The 22,220-nt window shown below is 36.5% G+C and overlaps 1 protein-coding gene and 1 long non-coding RNA gene across 3 annotated transcripts; both read left to right on the top strand.

Annotated features, from left to right (window-relative positions):
• The first annotated feature begins 87 nt into the window (after positions 1-87).
• Positions 88-3,843, top strand: LOC112186410 (F-box/FBD/LRR-repeat protein At2g26030). Of its 2 annotated transcripts, XR_002930781.2 has the most exons (5): positions 88-991; positions 1,488-2,430; positions 2,839-2,970; positions 3,062-3,424; positions 3,580-3,843. XR_002930781.2 is itself a non-coding variant. In XM_024324840.2 (4 exons), the coding sequence occupies exons 1-4, from the start codon at positions 963-965 to the stop codon at positions 3,368-3,370; spliced, it is 1,413 nt and encodes a 470-aa protein (XP_024180608.1). In that variant the 5' UTR covers positions 88-962; the 3' UTR covers positions 3,371-3,843. The 2 variants fall into 2 exon arrangements, 1 of the variants encoding a protein (XP_024180608.1); XM_024324840.2 differs by having other exon boundaries at positions 3,062-3,843.
• A 5,992-nt stretch (positions 3,844-9,835) lies between these two features.
• Positions 9,836-16,623, top strand: LOC112187632. The gene is made up of 4 exons (XR_005807587.1): positions 9,836-10,556; positions 10,723-10,811; positions 11,233-11,304; positions 16,062-16,623. It is a non-coding gene; the product is annotated as an uncharacterized LOC112187632 (long non-coding RNA).
• Positions 16,624-22,220: the final 5,597 nt, after the last annotated feature.

The raw sequence follows: 22,220 nt of genomic DNA, 5'->3' as shown, positions 1-22,220 counted from the left end.
TGATGGAATGTTGTGTATCACTGCAATTTGGAGCAGTGCCCTCCTTGTATTCACCACCAATCTGAAGCCAGACAATGTCATTAGTCAGGGGAACAAAACCAAAATTGACAGCGCGTTTCAATATGATCCATTTATAACCCCCTCTGGAAGGCACAAAGCACTTTGTGTTCGAGGATCTCAGAATAAGACATGCTCTCATTCAGTGTCACTACATATGGATGGATAATTGGATATAAAGAGGAATGGTCCTCCGACATTTGAGAAACCCAAACTTGTGGTATCATGCCATTCGCAAAATGACCAAAACCAAATGCACGTTACTTCGTTAAAACGAGTCCTGGTGACATTTTAGATGTTTCTTTTTATACCAAGGTCTTAGTGCAGACATGAGAAACTAGTGAATCTGCTGCAGAAGATAACCACAACTAGGTGAATCCTCAGTTCTCAACAGTTCATGGGTTGAGGTGTGATTAGTACTAGCAAAGCAAAACATCATACCACATAATAGCGGGGCATCCATATTTTGTTGTTGTGTTGCTATCTTCCTAATCAGGGTTGTTCTTCACGTTACATCTGACCCTTGCATGGATGAGAAACATGACATTTTTATCGTAAAGCTAACAGAGATTAGAAAAGTAATATCCACACATCCCTGAATAGTCCACTACAACCAGGAGCCCACCGCCCGTCTCTTGTTAGAACTTTTTATTGAAAACAGAACTGTATCTTTCTGCTTTGAAGGGTAAAAAAACTAAAAACGCTTTGTAGAGAAAATCTGTTATTTGTACTTGGATACTCTTACAATCCAAGCCGTCCATTTATTGTAAGGCTGAGATCGAGTCGTCAAAACCAATCTCAAAGTACGAGGCAGAGAGAAATGAGAAATGAAGTGGGACTGTTAGGACTTCCCTCACTTTCTTGCTCGCAGAGACGCCATTGTTAAAGCTTTTGGGGCTTCTTCCATGGATCAAAGGCTTCCTAAATTGACCAGGTATTCCTTATTCTCTCGCTTTGAAATGTTAGGGCTTGTTTAATTTCCAAGCACACTCCTTTAAATTTTGGCGCCACACGCTTTGTGGGGTTTAATGTCTGTTTGAATTGGGGGGGTTTTGCCTGATTTGGTTCGCTCATAGTTTTAGAAAAATTGGAAATGTAGGGTCTTTATGTTCTTGATTTAGATTTAGGTTTTTTTTTTGTTTGTCAAGATTTAGGGATTTTGGTTTATCTCAGAATAATAATGTTCTACAACAACGGTGCGTTTCTCAGCAGTTGCAGAATCAGTAAGGGGAAAGCTCAAGTCTTTCTTTTTCTTTTTGTCTCTTGAAATTATTTATATTCATGTTGGTTTCTATTGCTTACCAATGTATAGTCTCAAGGAAAAAGCTCTAGGAATCTCTGAAATTTTACATTAAAATCTTTTTAAGCTGTGAAAGTTACAAATGCAGTTAGAATTTGACAATTTTTTTTTTTTTTTGGAATACCATCAGGGCAGAAATGGTTTCGGAGTCAAAGCAACAGCATGGAGTTGATAGGATTAGTGAATTGCCTGATGGAGTTCTTTGTCACATACTATCGTTTCTTCCGACAATAGATGTTGTGCGGACCGCCATTTTGTCAGCAAGATGGAAGAACATATGGACTTCTGTTTGCAATCTAGACTTCTCCGACCAAGATTTTCCTCCAACTTGGATCTCCTCTGATCGTTTTGTGACATTTGTTGATCACGCACTTTCCTTGCGCTCCTCGTCAGACATACAGAAATTTCGAATAAAGCAAAGCAGGGTTTCATATTTCAGTGATGAGGATTTCTCTCGTTTTGAAGGCTGGATTTGCACTGCGATCAGGCGTAATGTTGTTGACCTGAATCTTTTTGTTGGTGTTGAAGATTACTTGGAACTTAAATACAAAATGCCTCAAAGCCTTTTCCTGAGCAAGACTCTGGTGAGTTTGAAGCTGTTTGAAAGTTGTTTTAGCTATGTTCCTCCTACGACAGGGTGTTTCCCAAGTCTCAAGTTCCTATCTGCTGCATTTGTTTTTCCTGATATGCAATCGATGGAAAATCTCTTTTCTCATTGCCCTGTACTTGAAGATTTGACTATATTGGCATCCCTTGGAGATCAGGACAATTTAAGTGTCAATATATTTACACCTGAATTGAAGAAATTATCAGTAAATTTGCACACTTATTCGATTGAGGGCAAAGATCGTCTGTCCAGTTGCATTATTAATGCCCCAAAGCTGGAAACCCTTTATCTCAAGATGGATGGTTTGACATATTACTTTCTGGAGAAGGCACATTTTCTAGCCCAGGCCAGACTTGAGTTCAATGACAGATGTAAAGATAACCCTGCTTTTGCTGACCATGCAATCAAGTTATTGGGAGGAATTTCCAGTGTTCAAGAGCTGTTGCTTTCAGTTTATTCTTTCGAGGTATTTATGGCCTAGCTTCTTTTCGGTCATCAAAACTAATTCATTCCATTCACTTTTTAGTAGACAGGAGTGAGGCATGCATGGAGTAAAATTGAAGAAATGTAAGAAATCAAATGGCAATGAGGTTTTGGCTTGTAAATGAAAGTATAAAGAAATAAAGAGTTTGATTTTAAAGAAGATTCTCATACATCCCCATTGTCCCTCTATTATTAATTTATTTACCTTAGTTTTTGTTCTCGTCATTATTTCGTTGTAATTTACATGGTAGTTGTGAGCTTTTTTTTCCCCCTCTATTCTTCTACTTATATTTTCATTCTTGCAGTCGATGATTTTATGAGTATTTTCTGCATAAACCACTCTATAATTTTCATGAATATTTGTTTGATCCATGTTTTATTTCCAATGAAGGTTTGTTCTCTGCCTAACTTTAATAATTTGACCACATTGGAGCTGGCTCTTCAAGAATCTCAGTACTGGGAATTGCTGATAGAAATGCTGAAGAGATCACCTAATTTGGAATGTCTTGAGTTATGCTATGATGTGAGTTGTATTTTCAGTTATGTACATATGCAAATTTGCTATTCTTACTGTACCCATAGGTTTCTCATTATTTTTTTATAACAATTGTCAGGGTGTTACATGGCGTGAAGAATATGGAGATCAATGGAATCCAGTCAATCCACCAGAGTTGGTTCCTACTTGTCTCTCATCACACCTCACCAGCATCTCGATATGGGAATTCAAAGGACAGCTAGATGAGATGGAAGTGGTAAAGTACTTGTTACAGAATGGTGTAGTTTTGAAGAAGATGAATATTTTTACTGAATTACATTCTGAAGGTCTTTTATATTCCTTGGATGAGTTACGGAAGGAGTTTTCAGTGTTTCCAAAGGGTTCAAAGGACTGTCGAGTCATAATAGAAGACTTGAGAAAGTTGTAAAAGAATGAAGTTTTGATGAAGATGAAATATTTTCAACTGAATCAACATCTGAAAGTCTTTTATATTCCTTGGATGAGTTACGGAAGGAGTTTTCAGTGTTTCCAAAGGGTTCAAAGGACTGTTGAGTCATAATAGAAGACTTGAGAAAGTTGTAAAAGAATGAAGTTTTGATGAAGATGAAATATTTTCAACTGAATCAACATCTGAAGGTCTTTTATATTCAAGGAATACGGAAGGATTTCCAAAGGGTTCAAAGGATTGTCAAGTGCTAAGAAAAGACTACTGCAAGTTGTAAAAGGATGTCATTGTTGTTGATAAACTTCTATATACCTCTATTAATCTCTATATTCATTTCAATTTAACTATGTACTTGAACAAAGTTGGATATGGTTTTCCCAGATTGGTGTTAGCAAGTGTTGGTGATTGCAGTTGGTTTTGACAATAAATGAATTGCTTGCATATCGATCTTCCTATGCGTTAATGTTTCAAAAGGGTTTAGATACTTGTGAAGTTGAAGTCATCTAATATTTACTTATTTAGATGTAGGTTTTCAATTCAAATAAAAGGAGTCTTGTGAAAGTTGTAGAGGCATAACCTTGTTAGAGAACACGTATCCATCTCTGTTATTGGAATTATTAATGACAGATTCTTTTCTTAAGAGATCAATTTTTTTTTCTCTGTACTTTTGGACAAGTGATATGAATCTGCTGGAGTAGCTAATTATTAGCTTTCTTGAGCTTTCTGTGATTTTTTGTTCTTTTGGGTACATTCCGTGATATATTTACTATCTTAGTGTAGAGAGTTCTGCATTTTCCTGCTTTTAAAATCCACCGAATTCAGTGATGGATTGAATTATGTCGAATTGTGTAGAAAAAGACGAGAACATTGCCACACTGATTGGCACGTTTGTACATGTGACATCTACCATTTATTGTATTATTTTCTTGTTTAAGAACCATAAGTGAACCAACAAACCGTGTTTTAAAATCTATTTTGATTTTTAAGTTGGATGGTGCCATTCACACACATTTTTTCTATTCACACCCCTTCTATTTTTCTATTACTTTAATTCAATTTTTTTTTATATAAGTTACTCTAACTACCCTCCCTTGTAATTATGTTTCTTTTTATTTTTAAATTTTTTTTCTTCTATTTGGCAAGTCAATCATGAATCAAACATCATTATACAATAAATCAATTTTTTTCGCCTATATAAATGAAGGAAAAATAATATGTTCATTAAGTGGAATGACATGTATTATTAGACAAGGAATATGTTTTCTAGTTAATTACGTTCATCCAACTGAATCTAAATTGTAAATGCCAGTGATCCATGACATGTTGGTTAGCTAGCCTAACTAACACCATGGAGGTCATGAGTTCAAATCTCACTGACATCATGGGTGGGGTGGGGAAAAAACTGTAGTCCAGAAAAAAAAAACTAAATCTAAATTCCTTGTCTAATTTTGAGGACAAACTTTGCAATTTTGATTCAATTGATGAATGTAATTACCTAGGAAACATATTCCTTGTCTAATAATATAGGTCATTCAACTTAATGAACGTATTATTTTTCCTTCAATTATATAGGTGAAAAAAATTGATTTATTGGATAATGCTGTTTGATTCATGATTGACTTGTCAAATAGAAAAAAGAAAAAAGAAAAAGAAATATAATTACAAAAGATGGTAGGTAGTTAGGGTAATTTAGAAAAAATTAAATTAAAGTACCAGAAAAATAGAGGAGGTGTGTGAATAGAGAAAATATGTATGTGAATAGCACCATCCTATTTTTTTATTCAAGAATCATTTTCCACATTATGAAACAATTACTCAAGTAAAACTTACTGTTTAAAAGATATATATTTACTCAAATTAGAAGAATCGAACTTTTGATGTAAACTAACTTTGAATTTAGATTTTTAGTTACTAACAGACGCTGGTTTAACAAATCAATCAACTTATATGGGATATATTCACAAAGTTAAGTTTTGACTATTCCAAATTTCTAATAACAAATACGAGTACAGAATAAATATGTACATGGATCGCTATCTATTTCCAAAGTTGAATTATGTGTACGACATTGACATGGAACTAGGGGCTGGGGTGTGCTGCAACACCCACAACCAAACACAGTGGTAGGAACCCAGCTACATTCCAGTGCAAGGTCACAAAGCCAGGCTCCATTCAATCTCAATCAGAGTTACAAGCATTACCACCACCAACCCCTTTATAGGAACAAGCGAATGGAAGGCTAATCATATTTAGCTGAACGTAATAAATTTTGACGGTTTTCTTAAACATGATCTCTTCTATTGCAACTAGTTTTGTTATTAGAAATGCATATGGGAATCCTTTACATATTGCTGCTTAAAAGGTTGGTCCTTTCGAAGTCCTATTGTAGAAGCGGTTGCTCTTAGAGATGATTTCCAAGTTGTGGTTTTCTATGGTCTTAGAAGTTGAAGGTGACACAAAAGATCCTTCTTGACAATTGGGAATTCATAATACTTCTTCGACAATCAAGTCTCTAGTTTATCACTGTAACAGCCCAAGCTGCATCTCACCAGCCTAAGCTCGTTACAGTGCTGGGAGTCTCTAAAATATAAACCGAACTCTCGATTTACATCCTAAAGAACTGCTAGGCATTTTATTTGCAAACTTTTTGAAAAACACAGTGGAAGCTACAAGTACCTTTGAGGTGAAAATCTTTAAATCACTAGAATTTATTTCCTTCGTCCAGAACTTAAAATGAAGGCTCACACGAGATATACGAATCTCAAGAAATGAGAATTCAACTAAATTTGACACAAGGCTATCAACAAGTCACGGAACATGCAGTTCGAGAAAAGAATTTAGAATAAAGTCCAAACAATGGTTTACCAGACTTGTTCTGCACACCCAGCTCCATCCGCTCTTGTCCCATCACCAGTGCACAGTACCTACATTCACACTGTTGTAGGGGGTGAGCTTTCATCCTCGCTGCTCAATAGGAACTCTACCTTAACTAGACTTAAAACCAATAAACAAATATTTGGGTTGCCCAGTATAAAAACATATTTAAACCACATATTTAAAGGAACAACAAACCTTATAATGTTTTTCAACTTGAAAACTGATGCATGACGCTTAAACAAATACGGCGCCAAATCCAAGTATTACCTGATGGTTGGTCCCATAGACCCACTACACGACCTTACCTCAAATTAGTTTATGACCAGGTAAGCGTAGCAAGAGCGTCCGCTACCTAGCTACACACACGTACCGAGTCCGTGATTACGGGTACTCGGACGACCGGCAAAGCTAACCTTCCAGAGGTTTAGGGAATCGAACCCAAGGAAATCAGTGTCCCTTTCGCTCTCAAGCCATCACATTTCTTACGATTTGATTAGTATACATTGCATTTTAACATAACCAAACCTCATATACTTATCATGCATCATTATATAAAAAGTGTAATACAGTAAAACCACTAATCGAGGAGACTTCCGAATCCCCTACTTGGATTTTAATGCTTCCTCTCACATACTCCGAGAGTCACGAACCTTCCGTTCCTCGGGTAATTGGAGTCCTTTGAAAGTTTACGTTGAACAAGCTCGGGTTTACAGAACCCCTTGCTGGAACTGGAATGTTGATGAGTTGAGGATTTTGACGCCAATAACCCAGCAAGCCTCTAGATTTTATAGCCCAATCGGTCGCCAGAATTTGCAGAAACTCTCAGGAATAGTCAGGCCTTCTCACCGTCGGTTCTTCTTCCTCGTCTGGTGCATGGACGATTTGAGGTCACCTGCGTGACGGCGACAACGAGGAGAAGAAGATGGTGCTCGTGCGCCGGCCGGAGGCTGCTTGAGGGCGGAGCGCCGGTCGAGTTAGGGAATCGGATCGCTGGCTCTCGGTTTCGAGTTGAGAGGCCTCGAAGCCTCTGAACGTGATCTTGATCCTTGATCTAATCAAGGGCATTTATAACCCTGAGTTCAATCTATTTCAATGGCTAAGATGAAGCGGTGGTAAAATGGAAGGCCACGATCGCACCACAGAAATTTTCTTTTTATTTAAATGAATTTCCATAATTCCCAAACTTCGGAAATTCATTATAAATACTTCGGGCGTCCGAAAAATTCCCCAAAAATTCCCACGAACTCATCGTGTCGTGTACTTTATTATTCAATCCTCAAATTGAGGATTTCACTATACAAAAATTTCTGAAAATATTCTTGAGCACTTTGACAATTACCGAGAACGTAAATAAATAACTTGTCGAACGATCTCAATTTAAGCTCGATAAATTTTCCGGGGCTCACAATGACTTTCAAATTTTGGCAAAAGATTTTGATTTTTGAGTTGGATGGTGCTATTCACACACCCATTTTCTCTATTCATACATCACTTCTATTTTTCTATTACTTTAATTCAATTTTTTTATATAAATTACTCTAACTACCCTCCCTTATAATTATGTTTCTTTTTATTGTTTCTTTTTTCTATTTGGCAAATCAATCATGAATCAAACATCATTATACAATAAATCAATTTTTTTTACCTATATAAATGAAGGAAAAATAATACGTTCATTAAGTGGAATGACATGTATTATTAGATAAGGAATATATTTCCCAGGTAATTACGTTCATCCAACTGAATCTAAATTGCAAATGCCAGTGAGCCATGACCTGTTGGTTAACTAGCCTAACTAACACTGTGGAGGTCATGAGTTTAAATCTCACTGACATCATGGGTGGAGTGGGGAAAAAACTGTCGTCCAGAATATAAAAAAAAATAAAAAAAATAAATAAACTGAATCTGAATCTGAATTCTTTGTCTAATTTTGATTCAGTTGATGAACGTAATTACCTGGGAAACATATTATTTGTCTAATAATATAGGTCATTCCACTTAATGAATGTATTATTTTTCCTTCAATTATATATGTGAAAAAAATTGATTTATTGTATAATGATGTTTGATTCATGATTGACTTGCCAAATAGAAAAAAGAAAAAAAAAACAATTTAATTACAAAGGAGGGTAGTTTTTGAGATGAATGATGTCAACCTTTATTGGAAATTAGAGAAATTACAGGGAACAAAGTTCAGCTGCAATTGCAGCTGATAGAAACTGAGGAGGAAATGAAAAGAAACAAACTTGAGAAAAAGAAGAAGCTTGAGCGGCTAACAGGTGTGCCACTTTGTTGGCATCTCTTCTAGCATGCACAATAGTCACATTTGGCTGTGATTCCAGTAACATCAACAGGTTGTCGTACACCCTTCCTAGTGTAGACGTGTTAGGCATAGCAGCAGTAGTCAGTTGGCGCTGGACCTTGGTAGAGTCAGTCTCCACTACTAACGATTGCATGTCATGTTCCATTATATAGTCTAGAGCAGCTTGAAAAGCTGAAAGTTCTGCATGTTCTGGAGATAACACAAACAAAGAAGGGTAGTTAGGGTAATTTAAAAAATAAATAAATTAAAGTAATAGAAAAATAAAGAGAGTGTATGAATAGAGAAAATAGGTTAGTGAATAGCATCATCTTTGAGTTCATCAAATTGAGACATTTCTATAGAATTAGCTAGTTTATGTCATAATATTGCTTAAAACATTTCTACTTAATTTATTGTTTACCTATTTCAAAGTCTTGTACCTTTTATTTAAATCAGCTTGTTTAGAATTGTTTTTGTAAATTTTTTGGTGATTTTTTTTCTATATGAAAAAGAAAGAAAATATGAAGATGCCATTCTCCAAATATGGAAAACAAAATCAAATAAGCCATGACTGTAGATTTGACATTTTCCATTTGACATGGTACAGGAAAGATGCTCTTCTTCCAAACAATTTCAATACCCTAATGATACATCATCCTATGAATCGCTATACAAACGTGACAAGTGTTCATCCTATAGAGGAAGTAGCCTTGCGTGCGGCTTCCACTTACGTATTAAACAATCAAATGAAAACCAGGAACCAGCCGACTCAGCCAAAAGAAAAAGTCGGTGTTGGAAACCAGGAACCAGTAAAGCCATGTTCAAAACCACCAAACCAACCAGCACCCACATTATAATATAAACTAGGATCCAAACCAGTTAGCCCCACCTTGTCATAGCCCTTATCCATTTCTTTTAACTACCGCCTTCTGCAATCCTATAAATACCAGTCCCCAGATGCAGTTCTGAAACAGAAAAACCAGTTCACAGCAAGTTCATATAGTTGAGAAAGAGAGATCAGATATATTATCATGGCTGATATTGCGATTTTGGTTGCTGAAGAGTATGAGAGAAGGGTGAAGAGCTCAAGAAAAGCTGGTGAGGCTAGTACTGACTTGGCTTCTTGTGTTTCAGTTTTGGCTCAAACCCTGAAGGAGAAGATTGGAAAAGAAAAGATGGAGTTTCTTGTGAAGTGGGTTCAGGAGGAGCCCAGGAGCCAGATTGGTGTTGAAGCCTCCAATGGATTCTTCTCTGCTTAATTAATTGGTTTCTGAAGCTTTTCATTTGTATGTTTATTTATTGTACATATATAATATCCAATTTCCTTTCCCTATTAATTGGTTTCTGAAGCTTTTCAATCTCTAGGGGCTTTAGTATATGTATAATAATTGTACCATCTTCTATAAATTAAAACAAAGATGTCATCTTGTTTTTTTGAACGTACGAATGAAATCCTTATATGTTAAGGTGCTATTGTCTTTGGAATTTATGTTTGAAATTAAAATTCGTGCGCTTCGACTTCAACATATACAATGCATTATTTTATTCTCATTCAAGATGAAACTTAGCCAGATCATGAACTACCTTGTTGCACACTTGAGATTGAAAACATATTTTATGACCGAACACCTTGTTACCTTGTGGCACTTTTTACTCTTGCTCAATTCGCATTGCATCCAGTATATTTAGCTAGTTTCCACTCTTTACTCTTGTTCAAAATTATTATACATATACTAAAGCCCCTAGAGCGGCACTGTTCATAGCACTGTTTTCCTGAAAGGACGGTTTTGCCCTTTTTTTCTTAGTGATTTACGGCTTGCCATTGCATATCTGTGTTTAAATTGTTTTTGCCCTATCGGGTTGTGGTCAGACCAAAAATAAAACAAGGAAAAAGAAAAGTGATTGTCGTGTCGTGTTTGAGCAGAAAGCGAGAGGATGGTATCTGGTTTTGTTTTGATAAGGTCGAATTTGTAGCTTGAGTGGGTGCAGGTTCGTAAGCTTTCTCTTTTCTGCTGCTATTGCTTTCGTTAGTATTTGTGTGGTTTGATTGGGTCTTTTGTTGTCGGCGGTTTTGAATTTTTATTTTGACTGGGGTCTTTTGCTGTGAGGAAGAAGAAGACCTGTGCGCTATCTGTTATATCCTTTCAGAATATAGGCGAATCGAGCTTCAGCTTCGCTGTTCTGTGTGATCAAATTTTTCCATCGACGTCAACCATTGTGAAAGCTTGGTGGGATTTCGATTTGGTACCAACACACTCGAAGCTGATTTTCTTGAATTGGTTTTTTTTTTCTTCCAGTTTTCTGGCTATTATAATCAGTGTTGTTTTTTTTATCCAGTGCTTTGCATTGTGAGTGGTTCGAGTTTATGAGTTATGATGAGAAGATTGGGTTGAAAACAAATAGAATAGGTGTGGTATTTGATTGTGTGTATTTTTGTTTAATTGGTTAGCTGAAGATTGTGTTTGTTGTGATTGGGCTCTAGCGTCAGACTTCAAATAGTATAGCTCCAGTTAGTGAATTGGTTGTGTATCAGCATTTTTACTTTCTTCCTTTTGAAAAGGAAGCATTCTATATGAACTATCACAGAAAGATTTATGTGTGAATTGTTCATTTAATTAATACTTTTTAATTTAATTTTCAGACTACCAACTCAACCACGATCGAGAGATAAAGAGATTGGGTTTTTTTTCCTGCGGTTCTGGAAAAGAAAGGACAAGAGGAGAAATTTAATCCCAAGGTTTGAGAGCTTTTGTTATCTGGGTTTTGTTCGTCTTTTGTTAAAGTTTATATATATATATATATATATATAGAAAGCCGTTCGAGAGCGGACGTCCGCAACTCAGAAAAAGTGCGGACGTCGCTCCTCCGGCCTCAATCGAGCGGCGACGGCGCGGCGCGGCTTGCCGGAGGGACGCTGGGGGTCGTGCGGAGGGGTCTGCGGTCCGGTGGAGTCGCCGGCGACGGTTCTGCGGTGCTGCACAAAACCTGCAACTGCAGGTGAGGTGGCTGCCCAGAAACCGGCAAGCCCGACCTCCTCCGACCTTGAACTCCGCCCAGAAGAGGTCTGGGACGCCTCCGGCCTCCCTCCGGCCATCCCTGTGCCGCCGTCGCCGCCTGGAAGCCGCTGCTGCATCGACGTCCGCACTTTAGCGAAAGTGCGGACGTCCGCTCCTGATCGGGCCTCTATATATATATATATATATATATATGGATTAATTTCAGTTTACCCCCCTGAGGTTTGGGGGTGTCATCATTTCACCCCATGTACTTTCAATTTTGAATTTTTACCCCCTAAACTTTCCAATTTCAATCAGCTGTGTCCAATTTTTACTATTCTGTCCAAATTGAACGTTAAATTTGACTTTTGAGGGCTAAAATGGTCATTTCAACATAAAAAAAATTAAAAAATTAAATTTTTTTCTTTCTGTTTTTTAATTTTTTTTTTCTGTTTTTTTTAATTATTTATTTTATTTTATTTTGTATTCAACCTATACACCACAAGTTATAATAGGTTTATAAAAACAAAAAAAATACTCTAGGTGGTTGAAAGCCACTCGCTGGTCTACAATATTTGTGATATATCTTTGATAAAGTGAAGAATTTTAGGATATATCCCCAATAAAGTGAAGAAATATTTGTAAAAAATAATTTTACACTTTATCTGTAAATAAATATCTGTATATCCCCAATAAAGTGAAGAAATATCTGTGTAAAATCATTTTTGGTCTACGATATTTGTGATATATCTCCAATAAATTGAAGAATTTTATGATATATCCCCAATAAAGTGAAGAAATATCTGTAAAAAATGATTTTACACTTTATCTGTAAATATCTGTATATCCCCAATAAAGTGAAGAAGTATTTGTGTAAAATCATTTTTTACAGATAAAATGTAAAATTATTTTTTACAGATATTTCTTCACTTTATTAGGGATATATCCTAAATTCTTCACTTTATCGGAGATATGTCACAAATATCGTAGACCAGCTAGCGACTTTCAACTACCTAGAGTATTTTTTTTGTTTTAATAAACCTATTATAACTTGTGGTGTATAGGTTGAAGACAAAATAATAAAAAAAAAGCGAAGAAACAGAAGAAAAAAAAATTAATTGTTTAATTTTTTTTATGTTGAAATGATCATTTTAGCCCTCAAAAGTCAAACTTAACGTCCAATTTGGACGGAATAGTAGAAATTGGACACGGCTGATTGAAATTGGAAAGTTTAGGGGGTAAATATTCAAAATTGAAAATACAGGGGGTGAAATGATGACACCCCCAAACCTCAGAGGGGTAAACTGAAATTAATCCTATATATATATATATATATATATTTTTTTTTTTTTGGCTGAGAAGTGTGTTAGGTATTGGAATCACTGTGGTTGATGATTTTTGTTCATTTGAGTCATTATGTTTGATTGTTTAATCCGAGTTGTCAAAGTTTATGCATTTGATTGATCGTGGGTAGTTTGGCAAACTGCTTCTCTGTACCATTTGGTTCACACAACAGCTCTCTCTCTCTCTCTCTCTCTCTCTCTCTCTCTCTCTAGCTTATGGGCACAGTTTTTACTGTTATGCTTTCTGTTTTCAAAAAAGGCCTAGTTTTCAAAAACCATTTTGCACCACTCTATTGCAAATGGGTGAGTTCCTTTCATCAACATTGTATTACCGTGAGGGTCTTTCATAGACATATTTCAGTTTAGATGGTAATTAGATCATAGAAGAGAGAGCCAGCTTAGATATCACTCATCATATTCTGCATTTATATAGTTTTCAAGGTGAGAGCTCTATGTTTCCCATTTTTTATAACTGTTTGTTCTGTTTTTCGTGCCTTCTAACTCATATTTTGTGCTTGCTATTTGCTAATGATGATTTTGTGCTTGGATTTAGAAGTTTATTTTTAACTTTTTATTGAGAAGTGATAAGCTTAAATATGTAGTTAAGGTGATATCAAGAGAATCATTAATCCTTTTTGTGATTTAAGCAAACTCTATAACCTGTGAAAAAATTGAGGGATTAACCACTTTGATTACCAGCTACCAAAAGAAGCATTAGTGTTTTTTGTCAACCAAATCTTAATTGGAATGAAACAAATTAGCAACTGAATTACTTTTAGAGAAAATTAGATATAAACCCAAAAATATAAGCTTCTATTGAGAAAAACCCATAGATATTTTTCTTTCAATTTACACCCACTCTACATAAGCAAACCTTCCATATAGAGTATATGTCTATAATTAATGGTTTTTCTCATTCTTTTGATATATCTAATATGCCATTCTGATTATGGAGGGTTAAATTAAGTAACTTGCTTAATCTTATCATCCATTTGAATTTGAATTTGAAATATTAAGCTAAAAAATCAATCATAAACAATTACGAACGTCCTTAATTTCTTCCTTACTTTATATTTTGATTACTGACTTGAGTATATATTTCTATATATGCTCATTACAATAGTAGTTCATTTCTAGCACAAATTTCAATTATTGTTTTCCTTATATGTAGGTATTTTGTTTTCGAATAGATTTTCAATTTTCTTTTCCTTGATGGGGTTGTTTCAAAAGATGAAAAGAGATTTTGATTCAATCACTGGGAGAAAATGTTTTTCTTGCTTGAAAGAAAGGGCGGGGGGGGGGGGGGGGGGGGGGGGTGGGGGGGGCAAGCAGGTATGATACTTCTCTCTTGTGTCTATGCAGAACGACTAAAGAAATGTTCTTAAAGAAAAGAAAAGGATTCAAGATGGGGTCAAGAAATGGGAAAAAAACTTTTTTTTTATTGTGTTTTCACTTCTAGGCTCACACTCGGTGGCTCTCTAGCTATATTCTCAAAAGATTTTTAATTATAAGGTATGTATCTTGTTCTTGGATAACTTTCTTCTTCTTTTTAGGTATATTGTCATATTAATCCCATGATAGCTTTCTACTCTCAACTACTACATTTCTAATTTACCTATTGAGTAATTAGATGTAAGTGAGGCTTGAATACCATAAACCTTCAAGCTAAAAAAAGGTCGTATCTTCTACGATCATAGGTATAATATAATAGAAAACCTAATAAAGAGGTATGATACAAAAAAAAAAAGATTGTAATATAGAGGTGTCTATGTCATACAAAAAGAAACCTCCTATATATATTAGATACATACTTGAAATCAAATTAACTAGAAAAAGTGTTCTGATGATCAAGTACTTTATTATATAGGTATACGCATATATTATAGAGACTTTCAACCTAATAAACATGGTCAACTCACAATGATAGAATACCTAAAAAAGAGGCTGATGTTGAAAATGATTCTAATAAATAGGTTGATATGAAGATTTCTAGAAATCAAGTTGGCTAAACATACCTGTCTAATCTTTAGGTTGTAATAAAAAAAAAACAATCTATTAGTTGGGTTAAAAACTTTAAACCTCTACCTTTCAGTTAGGTTGTAAGTAAAACAGGAAGTTACTTTTAAAATAGAAAGTTTAAATTACCGAAAAGTAAATATCACATTCACTTAAATCTATATAACCTTTGAATTCAGAAAATTATGTAAAAAAAGATCCATAATTCTAGCAACCATGATGAATTTAATGAAAATTGCGATAATAATGGGACCAATAAAAAAGATCTACAATTAAGGTATTTAAAGATGACGTTAATTTTGCTAGTTGACTTATGTTTGCCAGATTTAAATTATGACAATGTGTGTAATTCTTCAACAAATGAAATCTAATATTTTATCCTGGTTGGCAATAATTGGGTGTAAAGTGAAAAGAAATAGTAGGTGAGTTTTTTCTATTAGATCTTTTAGAAATTGGGTGTATAATGAAATGCCCCATAGTTTTATGTTCATGATTGAAATAGTCATTTTTATATGTTCTGACGTTGTTTGCTCGAGTTTAGTTACATTTGATTTCTATAGTGTTTTATATGGTCCCTTCACTTTGCTCATTATAGATGTGGATACCAGTTTAGACTTGGAATAACTGACAGCTAGCATATTTTGAATACCTCAGCTAGCATTTAGAAGTGTGTAAGGATTTCTTTCTTTAATACCATCTGTATTCTGTAAGGTTTTGGCTTTTGATTAAAAATCTCTTCAACTTTGAACCTTTATTGCTGTGGATCGTTTGTCGTACTGTTTGTTTAGATTTTGGTGAAAGATGTCATGAGATTGAATCAAGTTACTATGATTAATGAATCAATACACTTTGATTTTTATTTTTTTTTATTTTATGTGCTTCCCTTTTGATCAAATTCCTACTTCCGAATCTGTGTAATCATCTATTGACCATAAAGATCCAATCTTGCCTTGCGTGTTTTGATGGCTTCATAGGTTTTGTTCATCCTAATTAGTTTGAGTAATTATCTGGAGTAGATTTATTTATTTAGCTGTCCTAAATAGGAGACTTCGATTTTTCATAACTGCTTGAGAAAAGTTGTCCTGATATTTCTTTTTTTGAGTCTATCTTTCCTGTGATTATAAATTACTCTTTGTCAGGGGTCAAGATTGCATTATACTTGGACATGGTCTATGTAGTAGATTAAGGAAGTTGAATTCAAGAGAGAGTTGCCTCCAGGTGAGATAATGATAATGCCGTGGAATGTAACTGTTAGACAGCTAAAATAGGAACCTGAGAGTGTCCTAAAGGATGCATATTAACAGTTTGTGGTGATGAAAATCAAACGCTTGAAGGAATCAGATTATATGAAAGTATTTTCTGAACAGTTTAGTTGGGGACAGTTTGTCTCTCTTCACACAAATACTATTCCGATTAATGTAATATACGGTATTTTATCAGTTTGATCAAGAATATAGTCATTTTCAATTATATCTTTCATTATTGTAAATTATTACCAATAACAAATATCTTTCATTATTGTAAACTATTACCAATAACAAATCCCGCGGCAAAGTGCGGGTGTCATTGCTAGTGAATACCTGTAGAACAGTGCGCCTAGATATTAAAAAAGAAAAGAAAAGAAAACTGGATTACATTATTGTATCTTACTAGCTACTGGACAAAGGTAAGCAACAGTGACAATTGCTGAGTTAGATGTAATTTCGATCTTGGTCATTGCTTTATATTTCTTTAATGCTAATTTCTACGCATGAACAAATACATCATACATCATGCTTTTGTTTACCTTTCAATTCTTTTTTTTTTTTTTATGATCTACCTTTCAATTCATTGACCTTCGAGAGTTTGAGGGAGCATCGATGGTTGAAAATTTTTCTAATATATATTTAACATTTTTGACCTACCAATTTAATAAGGTTAGTTTTCCACCAATTATATCCCAAATACCACGAATTCCAAATTTTTTGGCAAGAATATTAATATTTTAATAAATAAAAATCAATACAATACTAGATTCAAGTCAATTCCTCTTCTCTCTTAAAGAGCTCCTGAAAATTCGGAGCCAAATCGAAGCCTAAATCTAGGTTTCACAAGCAGTGCGGCGTCGCCTCTTGGCTTCAATTTGTAACAGGGTGCTTTGGCGTTGTTCTTCTAGACGAGGGAGGACGAGACTTCGATCTCGGGCGTGATGGTGGTGAGTTGGCGGGAAACGAGTCCCGTTTTGGTTTCTTTCGAGCTGTGCTTGAGGTCGGTGGCAGTGGTCGACATCAGGCTTGCAGAGGCGGCTTTTCTTGCGAAGATGGTATTTCCATTTGGAGTGAATTGGCGTCTTTGGGCGGAAGGTGTGTGGCTCGGATGTCACGCCCCGAATTTTGAATAAAGAAATTCAAATCCGAAACGCGAAAACTTAACCAAATGCCCAAAATACTTAGAAACTTTTTCAAATAAATCTGAGCAACAACAAATCACTTAAGTCGAATATCATATCAACAAGTGTATACAAAACTCAAGAGAACTGATATACAAATGCACACGCTCGCTAGGAGCATACCAAAAACAGTAGTACACTAACAAAAATAGGTTATGAACCTAACCCTGCTGCACACGCTCGCTGGGAGCATACCAAAAACAATAGTACACTAACAAAAATAAGTTATGAACCTAACCCTGCTGCACTCCACGCCCTCGACTCAGCCCTGGTGGTCCTCACCTGCAGGAATAACCGCTACACCATAGAATAGTGCACCAGGATTGAACAAAACAAACCCGGTAAGCTTTTTATATGAGTAAACTCAATTAAAGTGACTCACGTCACTTACGCTTATAATTTCTCAACTCGTGAGATAAATTAAAGCAACCACATTTAACCCACAAAACATCACCAAACATACAATCACTCTAGGTAAACAATTAGTAATCCCTGCATAGAAAATTAGTTCAGGAGATCACCTAAAATCACACAATCAAATCATAGCAAGTCCTGTATATAACTTAGTTCAGGAGATTACATTAAAACAAACAATTCAAAAGGCAGTAATCCCTGCATATAACTTAGTTCAGGAGATTACATAAAATTCAACAATTAGAAGGAAAAGGAAAATAAATGAAGAAGTCACACAACTCACACTAAAGTCAATGATCACCCATCAACTCCAAATACTCTTTTAATCCAATTACATCAATCACTCACATGATGAATTGTATACCGCTACACTCATACAATTACATCAATTATCGCCACTTTGGTCACCACTTTGGTATTACAATATAAACTATCGCCACTTTGGTCACCACTTTGGTATTACAATATATTTAATCACACTCTCAAACACAACTTCACCAACGTCACACCATCCAATATATATATTCTACGTAAATATATATACGTAGTCATTCACGTAGGAATGACTACTAATACCAACTATAGTTTTATAAATTATTCCTCTCGAAAATCATTATATATCAAAACATTGTTTTAACTTACCCATGAACCGTTGTCGATCAAGTTCATATATTTTAAAACAAATAATTTGTTTCAAAAATAATTTAACAATTAAACAAGTAATTCCAAGTAATAAATAAATCCATTCGTAAATGAACCACGTGAGATTTACTCACCTCAAATCCAGTTGTGTCTTCAATACAGCCCAAAATCACAATCACAACCGTCCGCCCAACCAAAACCGTCAATCACCAAATCAAAATACGATCCTAACTTAGCAATTGATTCATAACACACCCAAACGACGATCCAACGGTCGGATCTTCGCGGATTGCAAACCGAAGATAATCGAAACTCTAGCATGCATCAACTTTATCCAAAATACCCTTATAATATATCAAAACAACCGTATCGATGTGTAGATGAATAAACTGAAAACAGAACACAAAAAAGGAAGCTGGACGCGCCACCACGCGCCTTCGGCAGTGGGCGGTCAACGCCAAGTCAACCGTGGAGGGTCAACCGCGGTCAACGCCGGTAAACCACCTCCGATGGCAAAGTGACCAACTACAAACTTGTTCAAAATGAAGAGATGAGCAACTTTCATACCTGGAGCTAAGTCTGCATTGGCCTAGATCGTCCTAGATCAAGCCTGGAAGTTGAATTAATCTCGGCCCTCTGATCAGATTCCAGATTCGACCAGAACCGTCGATTTATTCAAACCTTGATCTTTTGCTCCACACTCCAAATTGTGATGCAAGGCCTATATGGGGATGATCAGCAGGAAGAGGCGATCCCAGAACCGTGGAGAAATCGGCCGGGAAGTCGCCGAAGATCGGAAACTGGTCGGGTCCCGATCGTACAACTTATGGCCTTCGATCTCCTTCTGGGGTGCTCCACCGGTGAAACCAACACCAGGGGTCGACGACGGAGGCTGAGGCACGTCTGTCCAAGCCGGGTCCGCCGCTGCTAGTGGCAGGAAAAAGGAGATGGGTCCGGGTCGGGTCACTGTCGGGTTGCACGGAGTGAGGAGAGAGAACGGAGAGAATTTGGGGAAGAAAATGGAAATTTAGGAAGTTTTGGGATTTATGAAAAAATCTTGGATTTTCTTATATTTATAGAAATTTCCTCAAATTTCAATCACTTATAAGTTTCTCATACGAACTCCGATTTCCACGTTCCACATGTCCACGAACTCGTATCGACACGCTCTACGACTTTCGTGAAGAAAGTTTTCAGAGATACCCACAAAATAAAAATTCAACCCTTGCGCCCCACCCTAAAATGACGCTTCCCGAATAATTATTCGCCCGAAACACTTCCGCTCCATCCACGAGCCCTGAAATTGTCTGATAATCACTAAATTAAGTTCCGGAAAATAAATACAAATTTCCGGGCATCACATCGGACGTTGAAGCGGGTAGTTTGTTGTCACAGCGGTGTCTCATTATCCGACTTCGACCCAAGGCGAGGTCTTTCCCGATTTTCCTGATGCTGGAAGGCCGATAGAGGCCGCTGGAGCGGTGGCTGCTTCCCTACAGATTCAGATCTGCCCAATTTGGGTGTTGTGGACAAAGGGTTTGGGCAGTGGACTTGGGCCTCTACCTTGTTGGGTTGCAGAGCTGCAGTCTGGTGAACTGGGCCTAGCCCAGTTCCCCTTCTTCCTCTCTCACTTGCGTTGGGAGTTATTTGGGCTCTACGGGAAGGGGCATATCCTCCTTTTAGTCTAGCTATTCCTAGAGCGTTGCTATTAGGGATGGATTCGGTACTAAACTGATCCATGTTTCCCCAAACCACTGTTGAACAGACCTCTGTCGGTATCAAGATTTTCAAACCGTCGCCGATCCGACATAGTCAGTATATCGACTATCGGCAAGCCAAGATTTCGGTTGGCATAGTTCAGTTTTGAGTGGATTTGCATCCGGAGATTCATGTCTGAAATCTGATGATTTTGAGACTTTTTTTCTTCCTCCTCCATCGAGATTCATGATGTTGGAGATGAGGATGATCAGATGACGATGTTGATTTGATAATGGAAGATATGGTAATTACTAATTAGATGAGGATGATTTGATGATGAATCTGATGTTGATCTGATGATGAATCTGATGTTGATCTGATTAGATGAGGATGATCTGATGATGAATCTGATGTTGATCTGATTAGATGAGGATGATCTGATGATGATCTGATGTTGATTTGATGGGGATTGTGGAGGAAAGAAAAAAAAAGAAAAAAGATGAGAAGATGAAGCATAACTTGAGCAAAGCCACACGTCTGTGAAGAAGAAGAACGTCGAAGGAGAAGATAGAAGAGACTGGGGAGAGAGAGAGAGAGAGAGAGAGAGAGGGAAAGGAGCTTTGTTTTGTTTAATCTATCATTTAAGAAACTATAAATAGAAAGTTGGTACATAATATATTAAAAGCAGCTTGTGCTCAAGTGGTTGGGAGTTGGGTTGGTGTATAAGAGGTGAGGGGTTCGAAGCCCACCTCTTGCAAAGTTATATATATTTTGTATATAATTCGGTATGTATACGTGTATACGGTCGGTACGGTATACCGACGGTATGCAGTATCTCATATCGTAGCCGAGCTGAATACGAGCCATCGGTACCGCTCAGCCGAGCCGAAAGTCGGTAGGCCGAGTTTTCAGCCCAAATCGGTTCGGGCCGGTTCTAATTTCGGCTAGTTCGGTTGCTTTGGCCCAATTTGCTAGCCCTAGTTTCTATGGCTGTGTTGATTGTTGCGATGCACACCAAGAGGGTCTTAGGTGTCAAGATGTTCAAGATAGTGGTTCCGTTCTAGGACAATATAGGGTTAGGGAGTTTTTAAATTTATGTACTTTAGTTTTCTGTAGTTCCTTTTGGATTTTAGTCTTTTTAGATGTTCATTTTTGGAACTTATTCATTCTTAAAAGAGCATCGATCTATAATATGAGGGATCTTCGGACCCTTCTAGCTTGACCGAGAGAGGTCGTATGATTTTCATCCATGGATATGTCTTCCCTTACCCTAAAAAAAAAATTACAATACTAGAATAAAAAAAATGGCCCACAATATTACATACCAAAATAGAAAAAAACACACTCAAACTAAACAAACCGAGAAAGACTCCAAAGGTCCAAACCAAGCGACCTGAACCCGTGTCCACCTAAATCGGAACCCAACAAGGAGGAGATGCGTTAGGTCATCTACACCACCTAGGAGGAAGTTGAATCAAGCTGCATGATCCGACACGAGTGACAGATCTTGGGAAGTGCCGATGTTGATTTAAAACACCCAAACATCTTCCCCGGAAACATAAAGAAGAAGAAGAACAACAAATCTTAAATCATCTATGCAACGGAGATCATCCTCTACTACCAATAATACCAGATAAATAAGAGGACGATAAAAAAAAATGAGATACACAAAGGGATTGAAGAGACAGCCACCCAAAGGAGAATTGGTATCTTGTTGCACCACCATATTTAGATTCATGAGATCTGCAAAGGGATCAAAGAGATAGCCACCCAAAGGAGGAACAATTCCTTGTTGCAGCACCAGATTTAGATACATGTCCACTAATAACAAAACCCCACTTACACTATAGCGCTAAGGATCAAATTTACAAACGATGGTAGAAGGCATGAAATTAGAACCGTCAGAGATAGCGGATAGCACAAGGAATGATTGATTTGAGGAAGAAAGAAAAAGTAGATATGGAAAAAGATAGGTAGGGAAAAAGAACCAACAAAGACTCAAACAAATTGTAAGGGAAAACAACTAAAATGGTAAATAGAGACAAGATGCCTCTGATCTATGCCGAAAACTAGGCAAAACTGCCAATGAAGGGCAGGGAGGAGCGTCACTGACTCA

Source organism: Rosa chinensis, chromosome 2, assembly GCF_002994745.2.
Source record: "Rosa chinensis cultivar Old Blush chromosome 2, RchiOBHm-V2, whole genome shotgun sequence".
In the NCBI taxonomy this organism is placed as follows: Eukaryota; Viridiplantae; Streptophyta; class Magnoliopsida; order Rosales; family Rosaceae; genus Rosa; species Rosa chinensis.
The sequence above is the reverse complement of the archived record's forward strand: the minus strand, read 5'-3'. Positions and strand labels throughout refer to the sequence as shown.